This window comes from Chamaea fasciata, unplaced genomic scaffold (assembly GCF_029207755.1).
Source record: "Chamaea fasciata isolate MVZ Bird 193981 ecotype frontalis unplaced genomic scaffold, bChaFas1.0.hap1 SCAF_6, whole genome shotgun sequence".
In the NCBI taxonomy this organism is placed as follows: Eukaryota; Metazoa; Chordata; class Aves; order Passeriformes; family Sylviidae; genus Chamaea; species Chamaea fasciata.
Genome location: NW_027094091.1, coordinates 25,645,061 through 25,669,512, shown reverse-complemented (window position 1 = coordinate 25,669,512; position 24,452 = coordinate 25,645,061). Strand labels below are relative to the sequence as shown.

Sequence of the window (24,452 nt, the reverse complement as noted above, 5' to 3'; positions counted from 1 at the left end):
CGCTCACTCTTAAGCAACTTCAGCCCTTCCCCCTATTTTTATTATAACTAAATTTTTTCAAATGTTTGGGTCCAAAAAACAATCCATCTGAACAAAACCAAATGCTGTGATTTACATTCGCTGTGGCTTTTTAACATTTGTTAAAAGAAATTCTTAGACCTGCTGGTAACAGTTTAATAACTTTTTTTTCTATGAAATGTTTGATACTAGGAAGCAGACCATTTTTTCTCCTACTCTGTTTGGGGCTTTTTTCTTTTAAATAAAAGGTAAGTAGGCGTGGTCAAGCAATATTTGTGGTTTACCATGCTTCGCATCTGAGCAAAGAGCTCACTTTGGGCTGTTTTACTGGCACAGCTGATGAAGAGGGGTTGCATAACCAGACATGATTCTTTCTACCTGTAAGTAAACTTGGCTGCACATTTTGATCTTGTAGTTTTGTTTTGTGCAACAGCAGTATACTTAGCAAATGAAGTATTTAAATACTGCCATAAAAATACAAATCTACTTTCTCTTGCACTGCTAAAGGGATCTCTGTTAAGACTGCTTGACTTGACTTCCAAAATTAACCCACAAATATTAATCCATTGTATGATGGATTTAGCAAAGCAACTAATTTTACATATATATAGGGAGATATTTCCACATACTGTTCTTAAACTTGTGAACTGCGTAGACATAGACAGAAATTTTGGTAGAACTAAACCTGTCTTTCCTCCAGAGTAGAGTTAGCTCACAGGAAAGACAGGAAGCCTCAGCTTGCACAGACCAAAAGCTGAAAGCTTGTATTTTAAAGTGCTTTTAGAAGCAAACTATACTGTGGCTTTCTATCAGGTTATTGATTTTTGTAGTAATGTTGAAAACTGACAGAGCAGACCAGGAGATGTACAGAAGTGGTCTGGGTTTGATGGATGCAGCTGAGTTTGTAGTGTTGAACACAGTTAGCCTTCTGCTGCATTGCAAGAACAAGAGCTTGCAAGAAATGGTAGAAGAGTGCACACCTTAGATATGGACTAGAGTGCTTTCAGTGTTAGTAGTGCTTTGAGAAACAGTGATTCAGAGAAAGAAACTCAAAGAAAACTGTGAAATAATAAAATTATAAAATGCAAATGATAAAAACTAATTTCTAACTTGTTGCTTTTTTCTTTGATGTTACTTTCCTAAAGTTGTCGTTTACAGTGAGTAACTGAAGATAGGAGGAAGACTGCACGTATATGTGTGAATTTGCTACATATACAGACAACATTATCAACACAAAGTGTCCTCTGGGTGTTGTGGGACTGTTTCAGGCCACAATGTGTTTTCACTCTACCTTCTCCGTTCTGATGGGACTCTCTTTAAGCTGCTTAAGCAAATGACTGGTCCTGACAGCTGACCCATCTTTTTCTTCATCCTCTTGCATCCCATCTGCTCTGTTGTGCACAGATAAATTTATTTCCAGGACTCAAAAGTTGGTTATCAAAATGTCAGCTGCACGTTTTTAGGCTGAGTATTTGTCAGATTAGCTTCAACACCCGTTTCCTAGTGTTTTTACTTTAGCCGCATGCTTCTCGTGCCATGGTTATTTCTTGTTTGGAAACTGAGCATCCTAATAGGTCTGATGTATGGCACTGTACTTTGATAGGCTGTCCTGGCTCTGTGCTAGTGTTGGGATTCATCTTTGCTTGCCTGTCACCAGGGAGATAATGTGACACTTTATGCTTTATGAACAAGTGTCTTCCTCCTAAACTACTCATTTCCAGAAAGAAAAAGACATTAGCAGTGAAATGCACTATTTTTGTTTGTTCCTGTATTAAATAACTTTGTCTAAGGTGGCAAGCTTTTATCAAAAATTGCAGAAATAAAAAATTCTCTATACAATTGAAGAAGGAAGATGGAAAATTCTAGATTCAACATCTCAAATTTAATTTAGATTCAACATCTCTAATTTAAACCTAAGTTTTAAATTACTGAATTTAGTTGTTCCATCATGATGTACCCCAAGGATCAAAGCGACACTTTTGGGTGGCTTGTGTTTTGATAGAACTCAAGGGAATGTGCGCTGAAAGATTTAATGGGGCTATGGGTGCTGGAGGAATCTTCCTTGCTGTGGATTTAAAAGAAGCAAGAAGCAAGATTAATCACTTTTTTTTTTTTTTTTTTTAATTTTAATTTTTGGGAAGCTTTTTGGTTAGGTAGGAAACAGAGAAGTGGAATCTAAAATTAATGACAACTCCAAAAGTATTTTAACAGACTTCAAAATTCATTTATTGTTAAAAATTATGGAATAATTCTTCCTCTTAGCCTGTATTTCTTTCCTGTGTCCTGTCCAAGTAGTCTGTCATTCATAACATGGCAAATCTAACTGGTCTCTCTGTTCACTTCTAAATATGGAATCCAAAATGTGATTTCCTTTCTGAAGAACAACTCTCAGTGATACTATCAGTGACTAATCTTTAATTTAAGAACTCTTCAGTGTGGTTACTTGAGTTAGGGACACGGGCATCAAGGCCAGCTAAAATGTGTGTGACTCTAACACTCCTTAACAAATCCAGTGTTTTGTTTAGGAAAATGTCCTTGGTGAAAAATTGAAGGAAATCAGATAGAATAGTTCTACTGATTTCAGTGATCTAGCAGAAGGGATAATCAAGAAAAAAAAATTTTTAAGTGAGTAAATCCTAAGAATCTATTTTCAATTTATTTGTATTTCAAATGATAGCCTTTTAAAAAATTAAAAGACAAGAGTTTAAGTACTGTAATTCTTTCTTGGTTTTTCTGATGGCTGTTGAGAAAAGAGAAAGGAAGGAAGAGCACAAGACATGCGAGGGTGCATGTGGGGGTGAGAAGTGTCAGGCAGGAAATGCCATCTTCCTGCTGCGTGACAATGTGCACTGCTGTGCACTCCTCGGTGTGAGCATCTTCCTTGGCCACGAGCAGGAGGCCAAGAGGAGACCAAGTTAAATCAAATTATTCACTCAAGGTATCAAAGCTTTCCCCATCTGCAGTATTGGCCAAGTCTTTCTGAAAGAGCAGCATAGTTTGGACCTACTTTCTGAAGTAAGTTATGAACTTAATAAATAGGAATTTAATTGGAAAGGAAAAGTGTAGTTCAAGAAGCTTACCGATGATCAGGGAAGATGTAAAATGCATAGACCAGTACTTGAGTCTTTGCTTGAGAACTGAAATTCCAAGCCATCAGGTGAAAGCTTCAGGCCTTAAGTCAATTTAACTAAAGCAGGATGCAGCTCTGCAGAGCTGAAGGCCTTTCTCTATGGGCTTTGGTAATGTTTCCTAGAAGACCTGACAAATTTCCAAACAGACATGAGCAGTTTGCACTGCATTAATTTACACTTGTACTAATTTCTACTGAATTCTCATTCCACTATACTCTAGGAGTAATGCAGGGACAAAAGAATTTCAGAAGTGACTGAGGTTGCTGAGAAAAGGTGTTTAAAGACAAATTCATTCTCAAAGAGCTGGAAATTATCTGCTTTAGGATGATAAATATCTGATGGATTGATAGGCTGTGATTTACACTTAAAATACTCCAACAGAGTGACTGAGGACAACTAAATTTTAGCAGAACTGTGCAAAGTTTGTGCTGCTCTCCAGATCCCGCAATTCAGTTCAGCATGATCTTATCTGATCCACGGCCTTAGTCTAATCTGAGCCTTAAATTACAGTCTGCAGAATTTATCATATCATATTTTGTCATCTTTATTGGATTACACGCTCTACCCTTGGAAAAATTGCTCACCAAATGAAGCACACGTCCCAGGAAGGAAACACCACAATTATGGCTTCAATCTATACATTTTCTGTGGTTTAATGGATGGGACAAGAGGCTAAATATTCAATATCATATAGGCTTAGGGTATTTTTTAAAATGTCGCATACAGTTGTTTATTGCTAATAGCTTTCAGCAGAGTAAAAGGAGGGTGTCCGACACAAAAGTCATCCACTAACAAAGCAAGTCTGAGATTCACTGAAGGCAAAAAGGATTCCTGACCTTACACTACAAATATATTCAAATTACTGGGCTCATAAAAAAAAAAAAAAACAAGACAGAATTACTCATCCATAGCATCTGTCTGAACCCCTTGCTTTCATGGTAACAACCAAACCTTTAAAATCTTATTAGAAGATTATTCTAGTGTTACATAGAAAGTCTGCAGTGCTGCTTCTAACTATTCCTTGTAAATGCTTTCTATGGAGAGCAAATAAACTGATGAGAAATAATGTATTTAATTAGACTACATGGTCAATGAGAAGAAGCAGACAGCATTTCAAATATCATGTTCATATTAGCAAATAACAACATACTTGATTAAACTTCATGTCACTGGCTGAAATAAAAGACACCCAAGCATTTTTTCACCCACAGTGTTCACAATTTATGAGGCAGTTTTAAATGGCCAGGGGACAATTCAATGAACACTGGACAATTACGCAGCAAATAAACTTCATTGCCATATCATTTTAACCTGGCGTCTTTGAAGAGAATTGTCGCTGTCAGTTGGCTTGGGTATTTTTAACTGCTGCCCTTTTCACAGCTGTCACTGGAAACTTTAATCAAACAATTGATGATGTCTTCTGATTACTGTTGGCTCATCAGTTTCCCACACAATAGATTATTCACAAGATTCAACAGTCTAAGGGAAGCTTCACCATAACTTTCAAGACAGTCTAAACAAACCACTCATGAGACAGGGCTCTTCCAACTAAGAACTAGGTTTGGTCTTATCATTCTGATATCCAACATTCTTGCTGCTTTTATTAGTACAACATTTGCTATGTTGTGTACTTTCATAGGGAAAATAATCACATTTTCATGATGTAGTAAGGTTGCTTAATGTTTTGAATGCTAGGATTCATACTCTTAGCACATTTGGCTTTCTGTTGATATTAGGCAATGGCAAAATGCCTCACAGGAGACCAGAAGGGACATCCTATTTAGTCCAGACTGGATTTCATCATTAGGATCAACAATGCAAAAGTGCCATGAGGGAAAAAAAAAATAATGTGGAACAGGTGGGACTGCACAAAGAAATATCATATGAAATACAAAGCAGCAAAATTCTGAGACCTTGGGAAATCGATTTCTAAAAAAATCTCAGGCCTCTTTTGCAAACTATGACCTCTGTGGCAGAGAAAAATAGGACACACTATAGTGGGATGTAAAGTTCATTTTCTGTTAGTGCAGATAAGGGAACATTGTCTCTCCATCCCTGACCCTGAGGCTTCTTAAAAGACCGTACATTGCACCTGAGAACCTGAGCAGCCTGTCCTGCCGGTGCTGCTGCCATCCCAACCTGCCTAGTGGTGATGCATGAGGGTGAGACAGTTCAGGGAGCTGATCGAGCAGAAAGGGATTACCTTCCCTTTTAGCATCCTGTCTTGCTCAGTTTGAGATGAGGTGCAGAGCGTAAGAGTATAGGATCATAACTGCTGCAGCTTGGCTTAAACTGCTCTGGAAACACAAACTGGGGAAAGCAGGTCTCAGCCTGGGTAGGAGTGGACCAAGTGTCAACAATTTATTTACCTCATTCAAATCTTCTTAATGCCTTCCAACCTATTTAATATCATATCCTCTCTGCTGCATATACAAGATATATTGGTTTGGCTTCTCTCTGAATTTTTGATGTCTGTGATGATGCGTCCAATGTATTTTGGATTTTATAAACAATTTTATAAGCAAGGATTATCAGCCCCTTGACATGCAAGTGTAAAACACGTATTCTCTCCACACTTTAAGCCTGGGCTAGTGCATTTATTATATTAATGGCTGCAACAGAAACAGGAAAATCAGTATTAACTTGAAGAAGTTAATATAGTGTAGCTCCTTTAATGAACCTCAAAATAAAGGAAAGCTTGTCATGTAAGCATGGTTTTGTATTTGGTTTGAATAATCTATAAATTATGTCAGTGCTGAAGGGGGCAGTTCTCCACCTTCTGTCCCTGACAAGATTCTCATCCTCCTTCTTGTACCAGGGAAAGCTTGCACAGGGTGGTGTAATCAGTAAAATCAATATGAATTTGGCTGACAGTATCTCTTTTTTATTATTTATTTTTGCTGATTTATTGAGCTGATTTGGCTCATACATATGGCCTCATAATTGCCAAAACATTGTAAGGGAGACTGTGGTAGGTAAACTCTGCTGGTTTTGGTGGCTGCAAATTCAGCTGTAATGATTTGCTAGATATCTCACAGTAAGACTGAGCTAACAGTGGCTCTAAGAACATATGGTAGTACTTAATTCTGTAAGTTTTAAGAACAAACAGGAACACTGCAAATATGGAAAATATTCTTGTTCACAGATCACACCATCCAGTCTGTTTTCTGCTGCTGCTGCACAGTGCAAGAAAGGTACGTGAAATGCTTAAGCTTTTCAGTAATTTAATATCTATGCACAAAGGACTTCTTAAAATCCCTCTATTTGCTATAGAAGAGCAAATATGTGGAATTTTAAAGTCACTCTACTCTTCATATCCCTAATGAAGGAGGGCATGTACAGCCATGGATATTTTTATGTGGACGTTTATAGATTCATACACACAAATGCTTCATGTTTTTCAAAATCAGAGAAATGAGAACAAAAGTGAACCTGGAGCCTGACACTGTCCTGGTGACCGAGTACTCTGCCTCACAACCAGACGTCCCCTATGAATCTATTTGGAAGTGCAGGGTAAGTAAACATTTTGGCAGGTGAAAAGAGAGGACTGATTTGATATACAGTGGCTCAGTACCAGAATAAGCAGGGGGGTAACTATATCTTGAGCGTATAAAGTTATTTGTTGCATGAAAATTACAGAGTGAAGGTAACTAAGCAAGCTAGAGAGAAAAGACTAGTTATGAAAAAAACTTATTTTTCACCAGCGCAAGAGACAATTGCAATTTAAGAACAAGCCATTGCCTCCTCTGCCTGCCGAGGCCTTTGAAGACTACACCAAGAAACCCAGAGTTACTGCACTCTATGACTTCTTTGCTAGAGGGCCTTTGGAATTACCTCTGAAGAAGTCAGAAGAATACATTATCCTTGAACAGTATGATCCCCTCTGGTGGAAGGCAAGAGACCAACATGGGTAAGAGAGACGGCATCTGTTTCAAACTCCCTACACAGAAAGAAAAAAGCCTAACAAAACCTGTGCAAAAGTGGGCAGATAGAATGAGACTTGTGAGACTCTTTAGGAACAGGCTTGAAAGTGTTCAACTACATATGAGGTACACAGATGGACTGGGAAGAGTTTCAGCAGGGTTTGGCACCCCAGAAATGGACAGGGAATCTAGAATCTGTTGGGAATTCGGAGTTCAGCCCTGCACTCAGTAATTTCCTGAGCAACATAAGGGTGTTTGAAGACCATGTGAATCCCAGGGCACTGAGCCATGTCCAAATTTCCATATTTCAAGTGCTTTACGGTGGAGTGTGTATGTGTGAAAACTTTATGAAACCATAGAGATTATGAAGCCATACCTGAAACCAAATCTCTTACCTAAAATACCTGGTTATTTTAGAGAATTAGATAACTTCAGTTAACATCCTTTTGACGTTTAGGTTTGTTTTGTGTTCCCCTTTCTCCTTTGCATTTTCTTCAGTGTATCCTGTACTCTGATGTTGGGAGTGGTTGCATGCTATGTTATAACCATCTCCTTTCCCTTCAGATTTCTCCTTTAAGTATTTTAAATGCTTTTTGTCAACTCATGTTTTCAGGAAAAGTATACTGACAACTATTTCGGATATATAAGCAAGCACACACTTTATATTTCTTTATATAGGAGTTTTGTATAGGCCAGAAATAAAGATGGTGGCTTCTGATTCAGAAGAGAAATATTCTTTTTTTTTACATCTCATCCTATACCAGCTGGCTTTTTTATTTGGGTAGCCATCCAAAGTCATGGGACAAAAAGGTTGTGCCTGGGATGAAAGGACTCAAATTTTTATTCAGTTCTCATGACGGAATTCAGTATCTAGCAACATAGCCCCTAGTAGGAGGACCCTTTGTAATTCATCAAAATCATCAAAAGGATGATGTATATCTTAATCCTACTAACATTTTTCACCATACTATAATATTATCCCCAATATGTTGTTTCAGGAATGAAGGTCTAATTCCCAGCAACTATGTTACTGAGAATAAGAAAAGCAATTTAGAAACATACAAGTAAGTACCTTTGAAAATTATAATTCTGCTTTTTATTTCTAAAAATGGATTGCGGAGATACATTTTAATGATTGATCCTTAAAATTTTTATTAGACGTGAACACATTTATCAAAATCTTTCTTTTTTGTTACAAAACATTGCTCTTAAAGTGAATTAACATTCATTTGCATGAACCATAGTGTCAAAATCCAAATTTTTCCTGCTTCTGTAGACCCAATGCATAATGTTTCTGTATTCTGATCTTTGCCTGTTGTGATCATATAGCTAATTCCAATTACTATAAATTTAAATTACTGGAGAGAAGATTAAAATTCTGAAAAATTGTAGAGAAAAGAAGCTTGATGCATCATCCAGGACTGTAAATTTCATCACAGTTTGGCATGACTCTTTCCTGGGTTTTCTTTTATTTGAGCTAATATTTAGTCAAAGTAAATTGGGGCCAAAAAGTTCTAAAAAAAGGTCTAACAAAATAATTTCAGATAAAGACATGTTCATATACAATGATAGTTCTAAACATGTTTTTTGCTTGGAATATTGCAACTACAAAACTGTGAAACAAAGCAAACATTCATTTTTACTGGATGAAATTAAGGATAGGTTATCTCCTTGTTGCAGGTGGTACTGCAGAAACATAAACAGAAGACAGGCAGAACTTCTTTTGCGCCAGAAGGTAACTCAGCCTACACACAGATTTAACAGTACTGAAAAATACCTATCACTAGAGGCATCAAGAGCATTATCACAGTCAAATTAATCTGTTTGGTATGCTGTTAGAGAGAAAGTATCTTAAAATAAAAAAAACTTTCTGGTGTAAGTGTAGAGTGCAGACTATCCAGACTTCACAGCACTTTAAGTCGTAGCCCCAGAAAATTCTATGTAGATTTTCCATGCCAGATAAAACAAATTACATGGCTTACTGTGCTTGTCTGTTGCATTAAACATTGAAGACTGACTGAAGACTGAAATCCATGTAGTGAGCTAATTAGTGAGCTTAGCAGAATTTAGCAAACTTCTGTGTCTTCCTTAAATACAGAACAAAAAATCCATATTGCATTCTACCCCCTGTCAGTTACCAAAGTGCCTAACTCACTCAAACTCACCGGATCTTTACTCAAGGACTAACTCAGGCCTGGGACAGGAAAGATCAAGGAAGAACATCTCAGACAGAATTGTTTTAACTGGATTTTTTCCTAGTGATTTGTACTATTTGATTTTTTAAGTAAATCAAAGCATTTTCACTACTTCACATTGAAGAGTATAATTCAGCTAAATAAGAAGTTGCCTGGCACTTATTATTTTCTCTTGGTTTATTTTTCCCTGCCATCTACCTGGCTATCCATTCCTGTTCTCCACTTCTTTATCTTCCTCCCAAATAGTCATGGGTATTCTACAGAATTTGGTAATTGCTGCAAGTCCTGTCTCAAGGGAGCATTATTGAAGCTCAAAAGCATAAAATAACTCTCTACTTGGATTTCTTTTCAGCCCAAAGAAGGTGCATTTGTTGTCAGAGATTCAAGCCGGCAGGGTCTTCTTACACTGTCCATGTATTCGCGGGCTAAGGGGTGAGTTCCTCTGAATGGTTAGGGTTTGAATCAAGAGGTAATGGTAAAGCTTCTTCCAAGCTCCCCGGAATGATTGGGTAGGTTGGACATGCAGTGCACAAGAGCAGGGAACCAATGGGATGCTGTTCATGCGGAGTTAGTCACCCTGTGTGTAGAAAAGGTGATGGTGGGCAGTGGATCTGGGAGTCAGTGTGCAAGTGTCCTGGCAAGACAGGATTATCTGCACTCACTGAAATTCTCAAATGATCTGCTGTGGAAACTGTGCCACAGCCTTTGGCCATTGCATCAAACTGTTTCCTTTCTCCACAGGCTCTGTGCACTGTAAATCCATCCCAGACTCTACTGTCCTGAAACTTCACCCATTTGTCTCCTAAAATCATCTCACCCCTACTCTGCAGTCTTCCTTTTGCTGGACAACAGCCTCAGGACTCACACTTACCCATATCAGTTGCAATCACCTCCAGCACTGACTTAATCTCTTTCAAGTTGTCTTATACCCTCTTCATCAGCCCTCCTCCATCCCCCTGTATTAACTGTGTCTGCTTTCCTTCTCTTCCTCTTACAGCAAGCCAGGGGTGAGAGCAGCAAAGGCATTACTGTTACCACCCCCCTCTTCCTCCCTCCCTCCATTCCCTCCTCGAAAACATGGGGCCAGCCCTCCCCACCATCCCTGTGCTGGGGACAGGCTTACAGTTTCTGTAGGCTCAGTAGTGTTTCTGACAATGACTCAGTAATGCAGACTGTACAATGTTTCTGGATTCTGATCTCTTCTTGTTGTGACCATGTGTCCACAGTTTAGAGTACTAACCTTCAGCAACCAGCAGCCTGAAATGCAAACTTAGCTGCTTAATTTTAAGTGTCACAGAAAGCAGGGATAGATGGGCAGCAAAATATACAGAAAGCAAAAAAGTCAGATAATGCGAAGAAATACAGAAAAACAAAGGTATCAAATAAAAGCTACAAGGAAGACCCTTTGAAGAAGTAGAACAGAAAATTTATTCTCGTGATATACAAGAATATGTGTCTGAGTTTTTGGGAGAAAATGCAGGTAATTCGTAACATTTTATTTTTAAGAAGTTATATTCAAATAAATACTAAATTAGGAGGAACTCTTCTAAAACACTATGGCTATTTCTTATGAATGCAATGATACAGGGGTAAAAAATACTTGGGCAACAAAAGACTTTATCTCCCAAAGTTGGGAGAAAGAGCCATTAAAGGAATATTTATTTTTTTCTCCTGAAACAGTGCCCCAGCTGCACACAGCCATTTTAAATTAAGAACTGTGTCCCAAGTTTTCAGATTTTTCTGTCCTTTCATAGTGAAATTTATAGTATAAATTATTTTTACTGAAAATTGTAATGCTTTGTTGATTTCAGAAGTCATAATGGAGATATTCTACACTATCAAATTAAACAAAATCACTTGGGACAATATTATGTAGCAGAAAACTATCTCTTTTCATCTGTCCCTGAACTCATCGAGTATCATCAACACAATGCTGCAGGTAATGCATGTGGGCTGATTACGGATTTGCATATTTTTCTGATACTTTCCTTATCAAAAGACACAGAAGTGTTTCCATTGTTAATGGATTCAAATATGCCTTGATTGCTTCTGCCAAAGTCACAGCTGTCATGTGCATGTACCATGGGGGAAGTGAAATTACCAAACTCGTCTACATGTATGAAATGTGTTTAGCAAAGATAGAAGCCTTCTCTGTATTCTCTTGGTTCACATCTGTCTGAATGGGACTTAGGTGAAATTGGATTGTAATTCTTTCTTTGTCTATGACAAGGACCTGCATACATTCAATCTAATAAAAGCAGAAGCTATGCTGTGCATTAACGGGCAGCATTCTACTGATTTTGAAAAAAAACCAGAACCAACCAAGGCATACCACAAACAATCAAGGGCAGAATGAGGGGGCATAAGGACTCTCTAACACTGGCTTTCATCTAACCAGGCTTAGACACCTTTAACTGCTGGCAGATGGCAGATTTTTGTAATTTTTAGCATGAAAAATATCCTTCCCCTTGGTTCTGCCCATCATTTTAATACAATATAAAATGGTTTTACTCTGAATGCATGAAGATGGGAAAACACATGGAGATCCCTTACATTAGAGAGGTAGCTATGGGAATGGACAGAGCCTTTTGCTGGAGGGAGGAGAATTGTAGGGAACACTTGTAGCAGAAATGGCCCTAAAAGTAATAGTGGGAAGAATCAATGAACTCAGGGAGTCCTTGGTGAAGCATGTATTCACTAGTACTGTTGGCTTATGAATGCAAAGAAAATAAATGACAGACATAAAAATATTTCAAACCTGGGAATTCATGGTGGCAGACACAGCTTAGGTTGGTGATACAGTATTTTAGAACTCATTTAAGATCACTATCACAGTAAAAAAAAGCAGGAATATTACTTTTGGCTTTATGAAAGTAGAAATACTTTCGTAGTTAGGGCCTCGTTAAATTGTCTTTCTTCATTTCTTCTCACTGTAGTGATTTATCTGAGCAAACTGTAGGCAAAAGTAACTTCAAGAAATAAGAAATTTATGTCAGATTCCAAGTATTTTTGTTTGAGAAGAGGTATGATATAGTGTATTTTAAAATTAATTAATTGGTCAGCAGAATATTGTGGCTTTGTTCCCTACAGGTCTTATCACACGTCTCCGACATCCAGTCAGATCAGATGGATGTACTTCACCAGAAACCACAGGATTGAATTATGGTAAATTTTTTATCTTCTTTTGAAGGAGATTCAGCTATCTGCTAGAATAGCTAAAGAATTTAGCTCATATTCACCCAGCTAATAATTTTGTATCTGTGAAATTCCTTGGTAATAATAAACATATTAACAATGTAGGGTGTAAGTACCAAATGAGACACCTGACTCAGCTGCTTCTGTGCAGTGACTGTTGTGCTTCTGTTACAACCACCAGTGCATTCAGAGCTATTCGGACTTTTCTAAGCAAACCTAAGACTCAAATTGACAGTTAACAGCTTTTGAAAGGCTATTTGATTTATGCAAATGCTTAAGAAACCAAAATTGCAACCTGAAATTAATAGTATTTATGGAGAAGATCTTCTTTGTCAGTTCTGCAGGTTTTAGAAATAAGAATGGGATCTTACGTGGTATTAAAAGAAACAAGCAGTAAAAGCCAGTTTTGGGTAAATAGATCAGGAATTTCATACCATCTGGTGGACAATAGGAACCTCCAAAACTGAGTATCTTTCACGTTCCCATGAATCTCAAGGCTTAATAATTCTGAAGGGTAGAACTATTGTAGTTACTACAATAAAAGTGACTTTCTGTAGCTATACTATCCATCTGGAACGGGTTTGGAGCTAAAAACATGACATACCATAGTGCCAAGAAAGTTCTCATGTGTAATCAAAGCTTAACACTTGCCTTATCTTCAAGCCTCAGACATTCCTACATTAAGCAAAATCACTAATCACATTCTGTAAGTTGTAAAATAGCATTTATATTTAAACATGTATGAGCCAATGAAAATTTTCAGATATTTAAAACTCAGGCTATAGCTGATGAACAAGTGTGATGTTTTGTAGTGTTCATTAACTGCCATCAGCAAGGTGTGTCTCCTGGGGCATGGCTTGGGAAAGCTGGCCTGACTCTCCTGACATATAGGGTTGCTTTTACAGAGGAGTGGGGATTAAACCCATCTGAACTGTTGTTCCTGAAAGAACTTGGGCGTGGGCAGTTTGGAGTTGTTTATCTCGGTAAATGGAAAGAGACTATCAAGGTTGCCATCAAAACAATCAATGAAGGTGCAATGTCTGAAGATGATTTCATGGAGGAGGCCAAACTGATGATGTAAGTACAAAAGCTATTGTCAGTTTACCAGGAAATAAATATAACCTAATTCCATTTCAAACAGACAAAGCAGTTTGATGGGAAAGGTGGATGTGTGGGACAGAAAGGCTGATATAAGGTCTGAACCAAGCCGTTGCAGATTCTTCCTATGCCCAGACTCTTTTCTTTAGAGTGTTCCTTGTTTTGTAATATGGAGCTCAATGGGGAATAAATGTTCTGATAAAATGTAAATGTGCTCCTACAACTGTTCTTTAATCCATAACTCAGAGATTCTAGGAACACTGGCAGAGCTTCTATCTGACTAAAGCTTTTGAGAAACCATATTACCATATCTGCAAATTTTGCAAATTAGGGAAGTATCCACATGAGGTCTTGGCAAAACCCAGAAGAGGAGAGTCTTGCAGGGTCAAGGCCCCTGCCTGCAAGCCAAGTGTAACTAGACCTTTCCATTTTGCATCAAACAAATCAAGCTTTGCATTCACTGCATTTATATAACTGATGAGCAGTTATGAACAGACTGAACAGTTCACAGAGTGAACTTTTTGGAGGAAGTTGTAGAAATGTGCTAAGTATTGGGAGAACTCTGAAGACGGCTGAATAGGACACTGTTTATCAAGTAGTGAAAGTATTTTTCAAAACCACCATGAGAATCAAAAGTTTAGTTACCTGCCAAGAACAAATTTTTGCCTGTCTAAAATGTGGTTTTAAACAGGAAACTCTCCCACCCAAAGCTGGTCCAGCTTTATGGAGTGTGCACACATCACAAACCTCTCTACGTTGTGACTGAATTCATGGAAAATGGTTGCCTGCTCAATTACCTTCGGCAAAGGCGGGGAAAACTTGGCAAAGACGTTCTCCTGAGCATGTGTCAGGATGTTTGTGAAGGGATGGAATATCTGGAAAGAAATAACTTCATTCACCGTGATTTAGTAAGTACAATAGGTTTCCTGAGGCTCTTCACAAATATTTGCAGTAAAGAATGTGCTGTTGCATTTCATGGGACACTATATATCCTATATGACTTCAGCCCTACAGGATCCAATAAGGCAAACGCAAACTTTTCAGCTGTTATTTTGCCCATAGACAGCTCAAAAAAACTACTTGAGAGAAGTTTTTCTGTTGGAAAAACCCCCTGAGAGGTCTGAGGAAATTAGGATATTGACATGGAACTATCTGGCATTAGGTCATCTCAATACAAAAGTGATTAGTACACAACCAAAATTACAGCACTACAAAAGGTCAACAGCAATGAGAATTTTAGAATCTATCTCTGTTTTTTGGCTCCCAAATGCCATACATTGATGCTGGGATATAGGAGTGGCTTTTCTGCCCATAGGCAGGGAATTAGAGGAGAGAAGTTTGTTTCTTTACTCCTTGATACTTTTTCAATGCTCACATTTGGATGTAGAGAGGAAATCTTCCTCCTCTCCTTCCTAGCTGCATGAAGAAATGTAACATCTTGTAAATTACCAGGAGGTTCCTGATTTCTGTAATGAAAACATCTTAAAACAAATTTCAAAATTTACACTAATTGTCCCTAGTGTTGATAAGAAAATTTCTGGCTGGATCATTAGACTCAGCAGCCTAAAATTCTTTCACTGTTCAAGAATACATAAACATATTGCAACTCATACTCCAAGCATTTAAGTTGGTGTGTGCTACGTATGGAACTACACAGTAGTGAAATATGTTCACTGACTCAGAGACAAAAATTCACTAATATTTTGACCAATACACTAATCTCCTTTCAGATATAAACAGTATGAGCTGAAGCAAATATAATCAGCTGCTGTATTTCTCTTAAAATTCTTTAGCACAGATTTCAAGTATGTTTCTCTCATTTTCCCCAGGCCGCAAGAAACTGTTTAGTCAGTGTGGAACACGTCGTTAAAGTATCTGACTTTGGCATGGCAAGGTACGAGGCCATTGACGAAGGTTTTGTGAGCACCTATTCTCAGACAGCTGCAGCATGATCTTTAGTTAACCTCACTACTTGCTTCACTGGTTTGGGCAATCGCCCTGTGGGTAATTTCTGAGTGCTGGTGAAAATTGTAATGTCGTTTAACCACTGTACCACGAACTGGATGTCGTGTCCTCCTCTTGCTCTTGGTGAGTGCAGGATAGGTAAGCAAAGTGCCAGGTAAACTTCAGAGGTGTTTAAGGACAGAGAAATGTCCAGAGTGCACAGGGCAGCCAGAAGCTTGAACAAAGAAGTTCCCCAACTTTCCTGAGCAGGATGGAGTTCAGAAAGTCACTGGGGACAGAACGGGTGCTGACCTCTTGAGGCAGCGGTAGCTGAGTAGGTGAGGCAGGATGCAGGGAGGAGCAGGAGGGCAGGAAGTGTGATACATGCTGCTCTAGCAGGGAAGTGGTTTTTCTGCTTAGCGATAGAACCAGCCAAAGAGAGGAAAGAGAGCACTCTCAACTCTGACAAGCAGCAGCCTGAGAAACATAGCTCTAGCCTCACAGCCTTCCCCCACAGGACACAGCTGAGCTGACCAAATGACTGAATGCTACCCAAAGGGGATATCTTCTTTCCTCTTGCAAGCCCAAAGCTCTTCACTTTTGTGTTTTACTGGCTGGTTTTTCTGTGGGTTAGCAGACTGAATCAGCTTGCTTAGGAGGCAGATGAGCTTGAAAGACAGACAGTGGCTCTGAGCAGAAGGTTGTGGTGACATTTACCTTGTGGCTGCAAACTCTTAGATCAGCACAGCCATGCTCCTTTGGTTTTGCCTCCTATTTCTCTAACCCTAACCCTAACCTCAGGCTTACAACACCCTAGCTAAGGACCTGTTTTTCAGAGGGCTATCCTGTACCATGGTTGTACTGCTCCCCCAAAGGGTAAGCTCAGTATCAGGGCTCTGGAGTTTTCCAATTGAATCAGAAAACACAGTAAGACCAAGGTGGCTGTCAGGGTCCAGAATAAGAATAATGGACCTGAATGGCTCACTGTGGCCACAAAGGGGAGGTCAGTGGTGTGGCTCTAGGACTCACTCTCCTGAGGAGGCTGTGAAGAAGTGATGGGAACACAACCTAATTATTCAGAGCCCACACAACTGCTACAGGTTATTCTGTACTGCTGTTTCATATGTTCCTTATTCAATAGTCTCCATGTTTTAGTCCCTGCACCAAAATGAGAAAGTGAGGGGAAGAGATTATTTATTTCAATGTGACCTCCTTTAAAAGGTGCTTTTAAAAATTGCCTTTATGCTTTCCCTGAGAATAAATGTGTGCTGCACCTTTGCGATCTGTTCAGGAACATTAATGCTTGGAAAACATGCCTGAACAAGCATGTGTCCAGAGTTCGTAAGTATGCTGGGGTCTGCCTAGTAACCATTTAAAATGTTGCCCTATAAATGCCTGCATTAGACACATAATTTCATTTTATCTGGGAGGTCAACACCTATAAGCTTGGGCAAAAGCAATTACTTAAGTGCACGTACAAGAACTGTTGCCTCAAATGTGATGAACATTCCTTTGTGTGTTGCTTTGGTAACAATGTCCCTGATATGGCATCTGTGAAGATGAACAGTGAGAGTCACATTTGGGTAGAACAAGTGGTTGAAAAGGTGGATCTTTTAAAAAGAAGACTAATTATTTATTGCTGCTGATTTTCCTGCCCATGGTGAAGTGATACGTCTTATCAATGTACACCCCAAAAATGACAATAAAGAACATCCTGTCAGTCTTATGATAGTATCAAAATGTTTCATTCTAACATATTTCTGACGAATAATCCAAATCATTCATTTAAACAGAAATGTCTTTAACTGCATAGATTTCAGTGTGTTCTTTTGTGTGCATTTTATACTAAAATAGCGATATAATTTTATTGTTTCCAAATTGACACTATTTTTATGGAATTCTAAACCATTTGTGGAAATGTCACTCATTCAAATATTTGTGTTTTCCTCTTATTCTTCAGGTATGTCATTGATGACGAATATATCAGCTCTTCAGGTGCCAAGTTTCCAGTCAAATGGTCTTCTCCTGAAGTCTTTCATTTCAAAAAATATAGCAGCAAATCAGATGTCTGGTCATTTGGTGAGTTGATTAGGTGAAAGTGCAGCCACGCTTCCCTAAAACTACTGATGTGATTTAAGAAAGAGTAACTTTTTAGCTGTACCACCTATCTTGAACTTCAGACCTTCCTGTTTTTTAAAGTTTGCTTATATTGGACAAAGGAGTTTTTCATTTGGAAGGTTCTGCACCTAAGAAGTAGATTTTGAATCAAATGTGCATTTTTAATGAATCTTTATTAGCCAAACATAGATTCATCTGAGTTTCATGGATCATCACCTTAGCTGACTTAAAAGTGAGCAGAATTGTACTAGTTGAAAATTGTTTGGGTTTTATCCTTTATTCAGCTCAGGCTGCCTGTATTTTCATGCATTTTTCAATACACAGAAGAACCAGGACTGTTTTTAGTTCTCCTAATGTTGTTAAAAGCTTGTGGGTTTGACATCTTTCATTTCGTCCTAAACCTACTTTGGTTCACTTCTAGGGGTACTGATGTGGGAAATTTTCACAGAAGGCAAAATGCCTTTTGAAACCAAGTCCAATTCTGAAGTTGTCCATGAGATTTCTCAGGGTAACCGACTTTATCGACCACATTTGGCATCACATCCTGTGTACAAAGTCATGTACAGCTGCTGGCATGAGGTTTGTTCCCCATTTTTTTCCCCCTGGGATATTACTTTATTATTAATTTTTAACATGTATATAAAAGCAATCTTAAAACCTCAAGGCATTAAATCCTTATTTCACGTCTGTGGCATTCTCAGCATCTCCAACTATGTTTTTCAGAAATCATACCTACGTTTACAAGTCTCTGCTTCTCTTGACTGTTGCAGTTAAGAAATATATAGCACATTATCAGTACAATAGGTCTAGACCATCCCTGAGTCGGAATATGCCACTATTGCCACGTTTCTCTGCTGGATCCAATGTGATACCTTTTTCATGCCTTTGTATCATGCATAGCTTTCTCTAGATCTGCTCTGAATGATAACACATTCATGTACCAAGTGGATATGTCCACTAATTTTAGATTTTGAACCCCCTTTTTCAAGTGTATATCAGAATCTCTGTACATCAGTACTCCTCCTAGACTGCACCCTTTCACCCTCTCCAAGATGATTTAATACTTCATGTTCTTTCACCATTTGTCCAGCACCTATTACTTCCTATATTGGTAACAAAACACTGATTTCAACACCTTCTCCATCTGAATAATCCCTTAAGTGCCCTCTTTCTCTACTCTCTAGAAGAAATAAATCTTTTATTTTAGGTTAAAAGTACTTTCAGAAGAGCTTTGTGTGCAATTTTTTCATGTAAATGTGCAGGCATACACAGCGAGTAGCTGAAAAATCTTGTTGTTACCATTGTCTCTTTTATTCTCCCGTCTTACCACTCTGTATAAAATTTTTAAATCCTGAGTAAAAAAAAAAAAGGTGAAGAGATGGAAATCTAAATTGCATCCTGCTTACTGCTAACATCCATTGGGATGGTAGTCAGAAGAGAAATCATGGGGAAGAAGTTCTCTTTTCTGAAATAAGTATAAAGAAATTTCGGGAATTTTTTAAAACTGCCTGTGCTCATGCTGCTGGTATCACGAATAACTGATTTTTCTTTTTCTCTAAAATGACAAACTTAATCTTTTCTTCTGTATTAATAAAATGAAATGTAATTTTTAAGTGGTATCTCATATGTACTTATATCCAATTTCTGAAGTTTGGTACAGTAATCAACCAACCTGCTAACAAAAGTTTATCTTCTGCTTTTCTTTTCAGAAACCTGAAGGACGTCCTACTTTTGCAGAGTTAACAGTGACCCTCACAGGTCTAACAGAGATGACATGATCACAGATTTTACACCAATATATTTACTGAAAGCTTAGCATTAAGCATGCCACTAAAGCAGCTGGTACCTGAAAACCTTTTACAGAGGTCTCTACCTAAATCACAGTACCAGCTTCCTGGTCTTGGCCCAGTTTTTATTTATTTGAGAAAGATACTCCAGAAGACTGGTTTGGGGCTCTGAAGGCTTTGTTTTCATGGTTACAGAGTAAAAATCTCCTGTCTGAAAAGCAGTACCCAAGCCTACTCACCTTATAGATCTTTTTATTCATTCTTTTGTTCAGAGCTACACTTATTCTGGTATCAATATAATTCCAACGTCTCCCACAATTTTCTGATATTGTCTCCCATTCCTCTGCTCTTGCCTAGTTGAATGTCCACAAGTGCCTCAGTCCTTCCCTTGAAAATGCCCAGAATGGTTAATGGACAAGTTAAAACTGAAACCTGACAGTAAAGCTCAGATGGATCCTATGATACCTTACATGAGCATGTCTGTTCCCCTACTTCTTATGTTACGTATCTGTCAATACAGATATGTTGTAGAGAAGGAAAGGCAGATGGAATTCATAATTATTTAAAACAAAATAGTCAGACCATTACAAATAAATATGTTCTTGAAAATATGTGATTGCATTGTGAATTATTTATAAGTAAATACATCATAAAATTTAGTTTTATAGGGCTTTGTAGACAAAATATGTAAAACATGCTAGATAAAGAATGAGTTCAAATTAATTTTTGTCACAAATTGAGTCACAGTTTAATTTTTTTTTCCAAATTTGGAAAATAACTGTAACAATAAAATTAAATATAGCAAACCCCACAAAGTTTTGAATTTCCAAAAGATGATGGCATCTCATAATCAAATATAGTCCTTGCAGTAATCAGCAATCTTTACTGCAGTAGTATTTTGATAGTTATCAACCCTTGGGAAAGGATATTGTTAGTCCCATTGTTTGAATATTTGGGAGTACCTTCAAACACACTTCTAAGGCATTTCTGCATCAAGTAAAGCATGATATTCTCATTATTTCATGTAATTAGCCAGAAGAATTGCCAGCAACTGATGTCACTGTTCACTTTCATAGTCAATGTATTTATGAGCATTCAATCCTTTATCAGACCTATGACTGAATGCAGATCTATAACTCTTGTGGTTTAACCCCAGGTGGCAACAGTGCCACACAGCTGCTTGCTCACTGCCTCTGCCCTGGTGGGATAGAGAACCAGAAGGTAACAACTTGTGGGTTGAGATAAGAACAGGTTAATAACTGAAAAAAGTAAAATGTAACAAGAGCAATAGCGATTAAAAGGAGAAAGAGAGAGGAATAAAACCCAAGAGAAGCAAGTATGGCACAGCACCAGTGGTCACCACCTGCTGACTGATGCCCAGCCCATCCACAGGCAGTAACCAGCAGCCCTCAGCCAACTTCCCTCCCCCCAGTTCATGCACTGATCATACCACTGTTCCGTGGTATGAAATATCCCCTTGGCCAGGTCTGGTCAACTGTCATGGCTCTGCTCTCTCTTAGCCAAAATTGAGACAATGACTCAGTACACACATGGAGCTCACCACAGTTTATGCCCAGGCCACAGATGTACAAAGCTTTTCAGCAGATGATGCACTACAAATGTGAAATTCAAACTCTCTCCACAACTTTGAATGATATATGAGGCATCTTTTTTAATGGCTCTTGTAAAACTGGTTTTGCCATATTCCTGCAAGTTAATGTGTAATACATTACAGCACCATGCAGTAAAAATCAGCTCCATTAGGTTTATGTACTCAAAGCACTTTGCTCCTCCCTGTCTCACTGAGCTGTCCCATGGTGAATATGCACCCACCCTGGAAACACGTTGGTCTAATACCTGGAGCCAATAATGCTTGCCCAGCAGGCTTCCACTTTCCAATATAATCTTTCTGTAGGCTGCTTGGGGAAAATTTGAGGAAGCTGTTATTAACATTCTGACACAGATAAATGTAACAGCTGCTATCATCCAGCTGACTGATAGTAAATACATGAAAAAGCATTAGAACTTGCTTCAGAGTCAGTGAAACTGGTGCTTAATTGGCAGCAATAAATGGTCTGCAGTACAAAGGTCAGGTATCTACAGTGTATTTATTTACCAGAACAGCTAAACCCTTAAATAAAGACTGAGTAAGCCACCTTAGACTTCATGATGACTGTGAGCTCAGTTCAAATTCTAACCATATACTAACAGGCAAAAATGGATGAAGAGTGAGTAACATCGTTGTCACTGACCATAAGGAGATGCCTGTTTGCTGGTTTTTTTTAAACTTCCATGTGATAAAAATGAGATCTGGAAAAAGCAGTAAAGGAAGACATCTCCGTACAGGGAACCTTCTGTCAAAGGCTGTAAGAGTGTAAAAATTGTAAAAATTTGTAAAAATTTAGCTACTGTTTGCTGATCAAACATCAGAAGCAACAAGTCTGTATTATGAATGGGAGGAAAAAACGCAGAACTCCAAGCTTTTGTGAGCCAGTCACTTGGGATACATCTCTTTTCTATAAAAAAGATGCATTATTGACAAAATGGAATTTATTTTCGGAAAGTGAGATGAATTCACTTGTTGAAAGTACTCCTGAGAAGCAATGCAGACCAATTACTAGTGTGTACAGGACTGGTGACACTTGTTTCCAGCACCATTTGGTTTTCAGACTAATTCCTGCCTCCTCCCCCTTTTCTCCCCCCTGATTTTACAGATGGGAGGCCCTAAAGGCACACCGAAGCACATCACCATCCCTTCTCCCTCATGCACCACCAGTCTGACTCCTGCTCAGCCTCCCAGTCATGTTCTGAACCATGGCACCATTTTAAATGCTGCCCAAAAGGTGTCAGCTACTGCAAAGCTGCCCTGCTGGAAGGATATTTTCTAGCACACTTGCCAGTTTTATTTTACTGAGGAATTTGAAGAGTGAGAGAATGACATTTTCCAGAAGTTTGCAATTCCCCATATAGCTCCAGGATGCAGCCTTGATGAGTAGAGTTTGAAGTTTTGAGTATGTACCCTTTGGGATGAAAATGTTTATACAGTGTGGTTCTTTCAAGTGTGGCTGGAAAATGAAGATGGTAGAACAGATTTCTCTAGAAACTAATAACTGATGTAATTCCTTCCAAAATCGAACAGATTTTTTAACCTATCCAAGTCTTCTTGACTTACCTACATTTAGTTGGTGCAGCTATGTAATGAACTTAATTGCCCATTGATTTGTCCTGAGGTATGTTAATAATGAGTAGCTGCCAAGATTTGTTTAGTATCAGCATTTTAAAGCTGTAATTTGGCTAGCAATGTATGGCCTCTGCGGATTGCTTTGTTCTCCTTCTTAACCATTCACCCTACATACCAAAACACATCTAATTACTTTATATAATGTCCTTCATTTTACTCTCTGGAAAACCTGACAACTCACTGAAGCACTCTCCATTGAGACTGGCTGTGAGACAGACATGCCTAATACATTGGCTTTGGGGTTTCTTCTCTTAATTTAGAAATATGAATGACACTCTTTTTTTTTTATCCCTTGTTCAAAAAACACAGATAATTTAGTACATAACCATGAATAATTTATTACGAGAGACATATTAGCATATTTTCAGTTAAAAAATCAAAGTTATTCCAAACTAGTAGCTAAACAAAACATTTAAAAAAATAGTATCTCTTACAACAAACGTTTTCATACAAAAAAAAATCACTAATTTATTTCTAACATGATGGACTTCTTGTATGCCATGAAAACAACCATTAACATTGTTTTTTGACATTGTTAGAAAATAACATTCTTTTTTTATTAGTTGCTATTTATGCATAATAGCAGATACACAGGTCCAGTAAAAATACAGGAATTTTGCTTCGTACAAGTTAATTATTGCACGCAGTTGATACATAAGGAGTCCACACCCTTCTCAAAGAAAGTATTATGACATATCTTTAAAAAATGCCAATGCACATCCATTCAAGAACTGGACTGATTGCTTTTCCTTAGAAATAACTCATTTGGTTACACCACAAATGTGGTGATGACTATAACAAAGGGGCCAAGAACTATACAAAAGCATTTCTTTTTCTCTTTTTTAAGTCAGTATTTTCTTAAGTTGTTCTTTGAATTGTTTAATTCAGAGTGAAAAGCAATTCAAGTTTTTGTTAAAAAAAAAACCTATAAAACTCCCTCCATCTTTAGTCTTTTTATTATTTGTATTACTTGCTTTTAACTATAAAGATTTTGAAGCTTGAATCTGGTCAATAAAACCTAAGTATTCTCTACATTAACTAAGAAGTAATGAAACCCTGTTAGTAGATTTTCTTGTCCACAGCTTTTTTAACATAAGCATTTTAACAGCAAAGAATTGCTGTGAATCTCATTACTCAATTGAAGTGAAAAATATTCCAAACTGATATAATGTGTACAATGTCATTATATTTTGAAGGCAAGTACATTTTTTGTGAAAATGTCCCTTTTGCTGGATAACAGTGATGCCACACAAATATACGAAATACAGGCAGCAACCTTTTTGTTCTTACAGATAAAGGATGAGTTTTCCTTGGCAGAACAATCTTCTATCCATCCAAACTGTCCTCTTCTACTAAACCTTTTGAACATTAGAAAACATGTAGCCTGCTTCATGAGAAAGCTCTGCTTGGCATATAAATCTCAGCTGATTAAAACCAGTTTTTAACTGCTGAAGTGCTGGCATCCTCTGGCAGACTTTCTGAACTCACACTTAAAAATCCAAAGATTGGAAATACTGCTTTCTGATGAGCTTGTCACTACCCACACATCTGATGGCTGAAGTTACTTACAAAGGGGAAAACAAAGAGGAATGTAATGAGCAAACCACGGACTGTGCAAGCTTTTTTGTGACAGGAAGATCAGTGACCACAACTGGGGAACTACAGTACTACAGTACAGTTACCAATCTTCAAGGCCTCTGGTAGGTTAACATATTGTTAAACATCTAATAGAGACAAATACTCATATTTAGAAAAGATGAAAAGTTCAAACTAAAAAAAAAAAAAAAAAAAAAAAAGACATT

The 24,452-nt window shown here is 37.9% G+C and overlaps 1 protein-coding gene across 1 annotated transcript; it reads left to right on the top strand.

Annotated features, from left to right (window-relative positions):
* Positions 1-345: 345 nt before the first annotated feature.
* On the top strand, positions 346-20,018 carry TXK (TXK tyrosine kinase). The gene is made up of 15 exons (XM_066184957.1): positions 346-398; positions 6,295-6,343; positions 6,560-6,662; positions 6,854-7,059; positions 8,071-8,136; positions 8,753-8,807; positions 9,620-9,699; positions 11,079-11,206; positions 12,358-12,432; positions 13,368-13,539; positions 14,252-14,468; positions 15,390-15,454; positions 17,465-17,583; positions 18,044-18,201; positions 19,332-20,018. Exons 1-15 carry the CDS (start codon positions 383-385, stop codon positions 19,398-19,400), a joined length of 1,578 nt encoding a protein of 525 aa, XP_066041054.1. The 5' UTR covers positions 346-382; the 3' UTR covers positions 19,401-20,018.
* Positions 20,019-24,452: the final 4,434 nt, after the last annotated feature.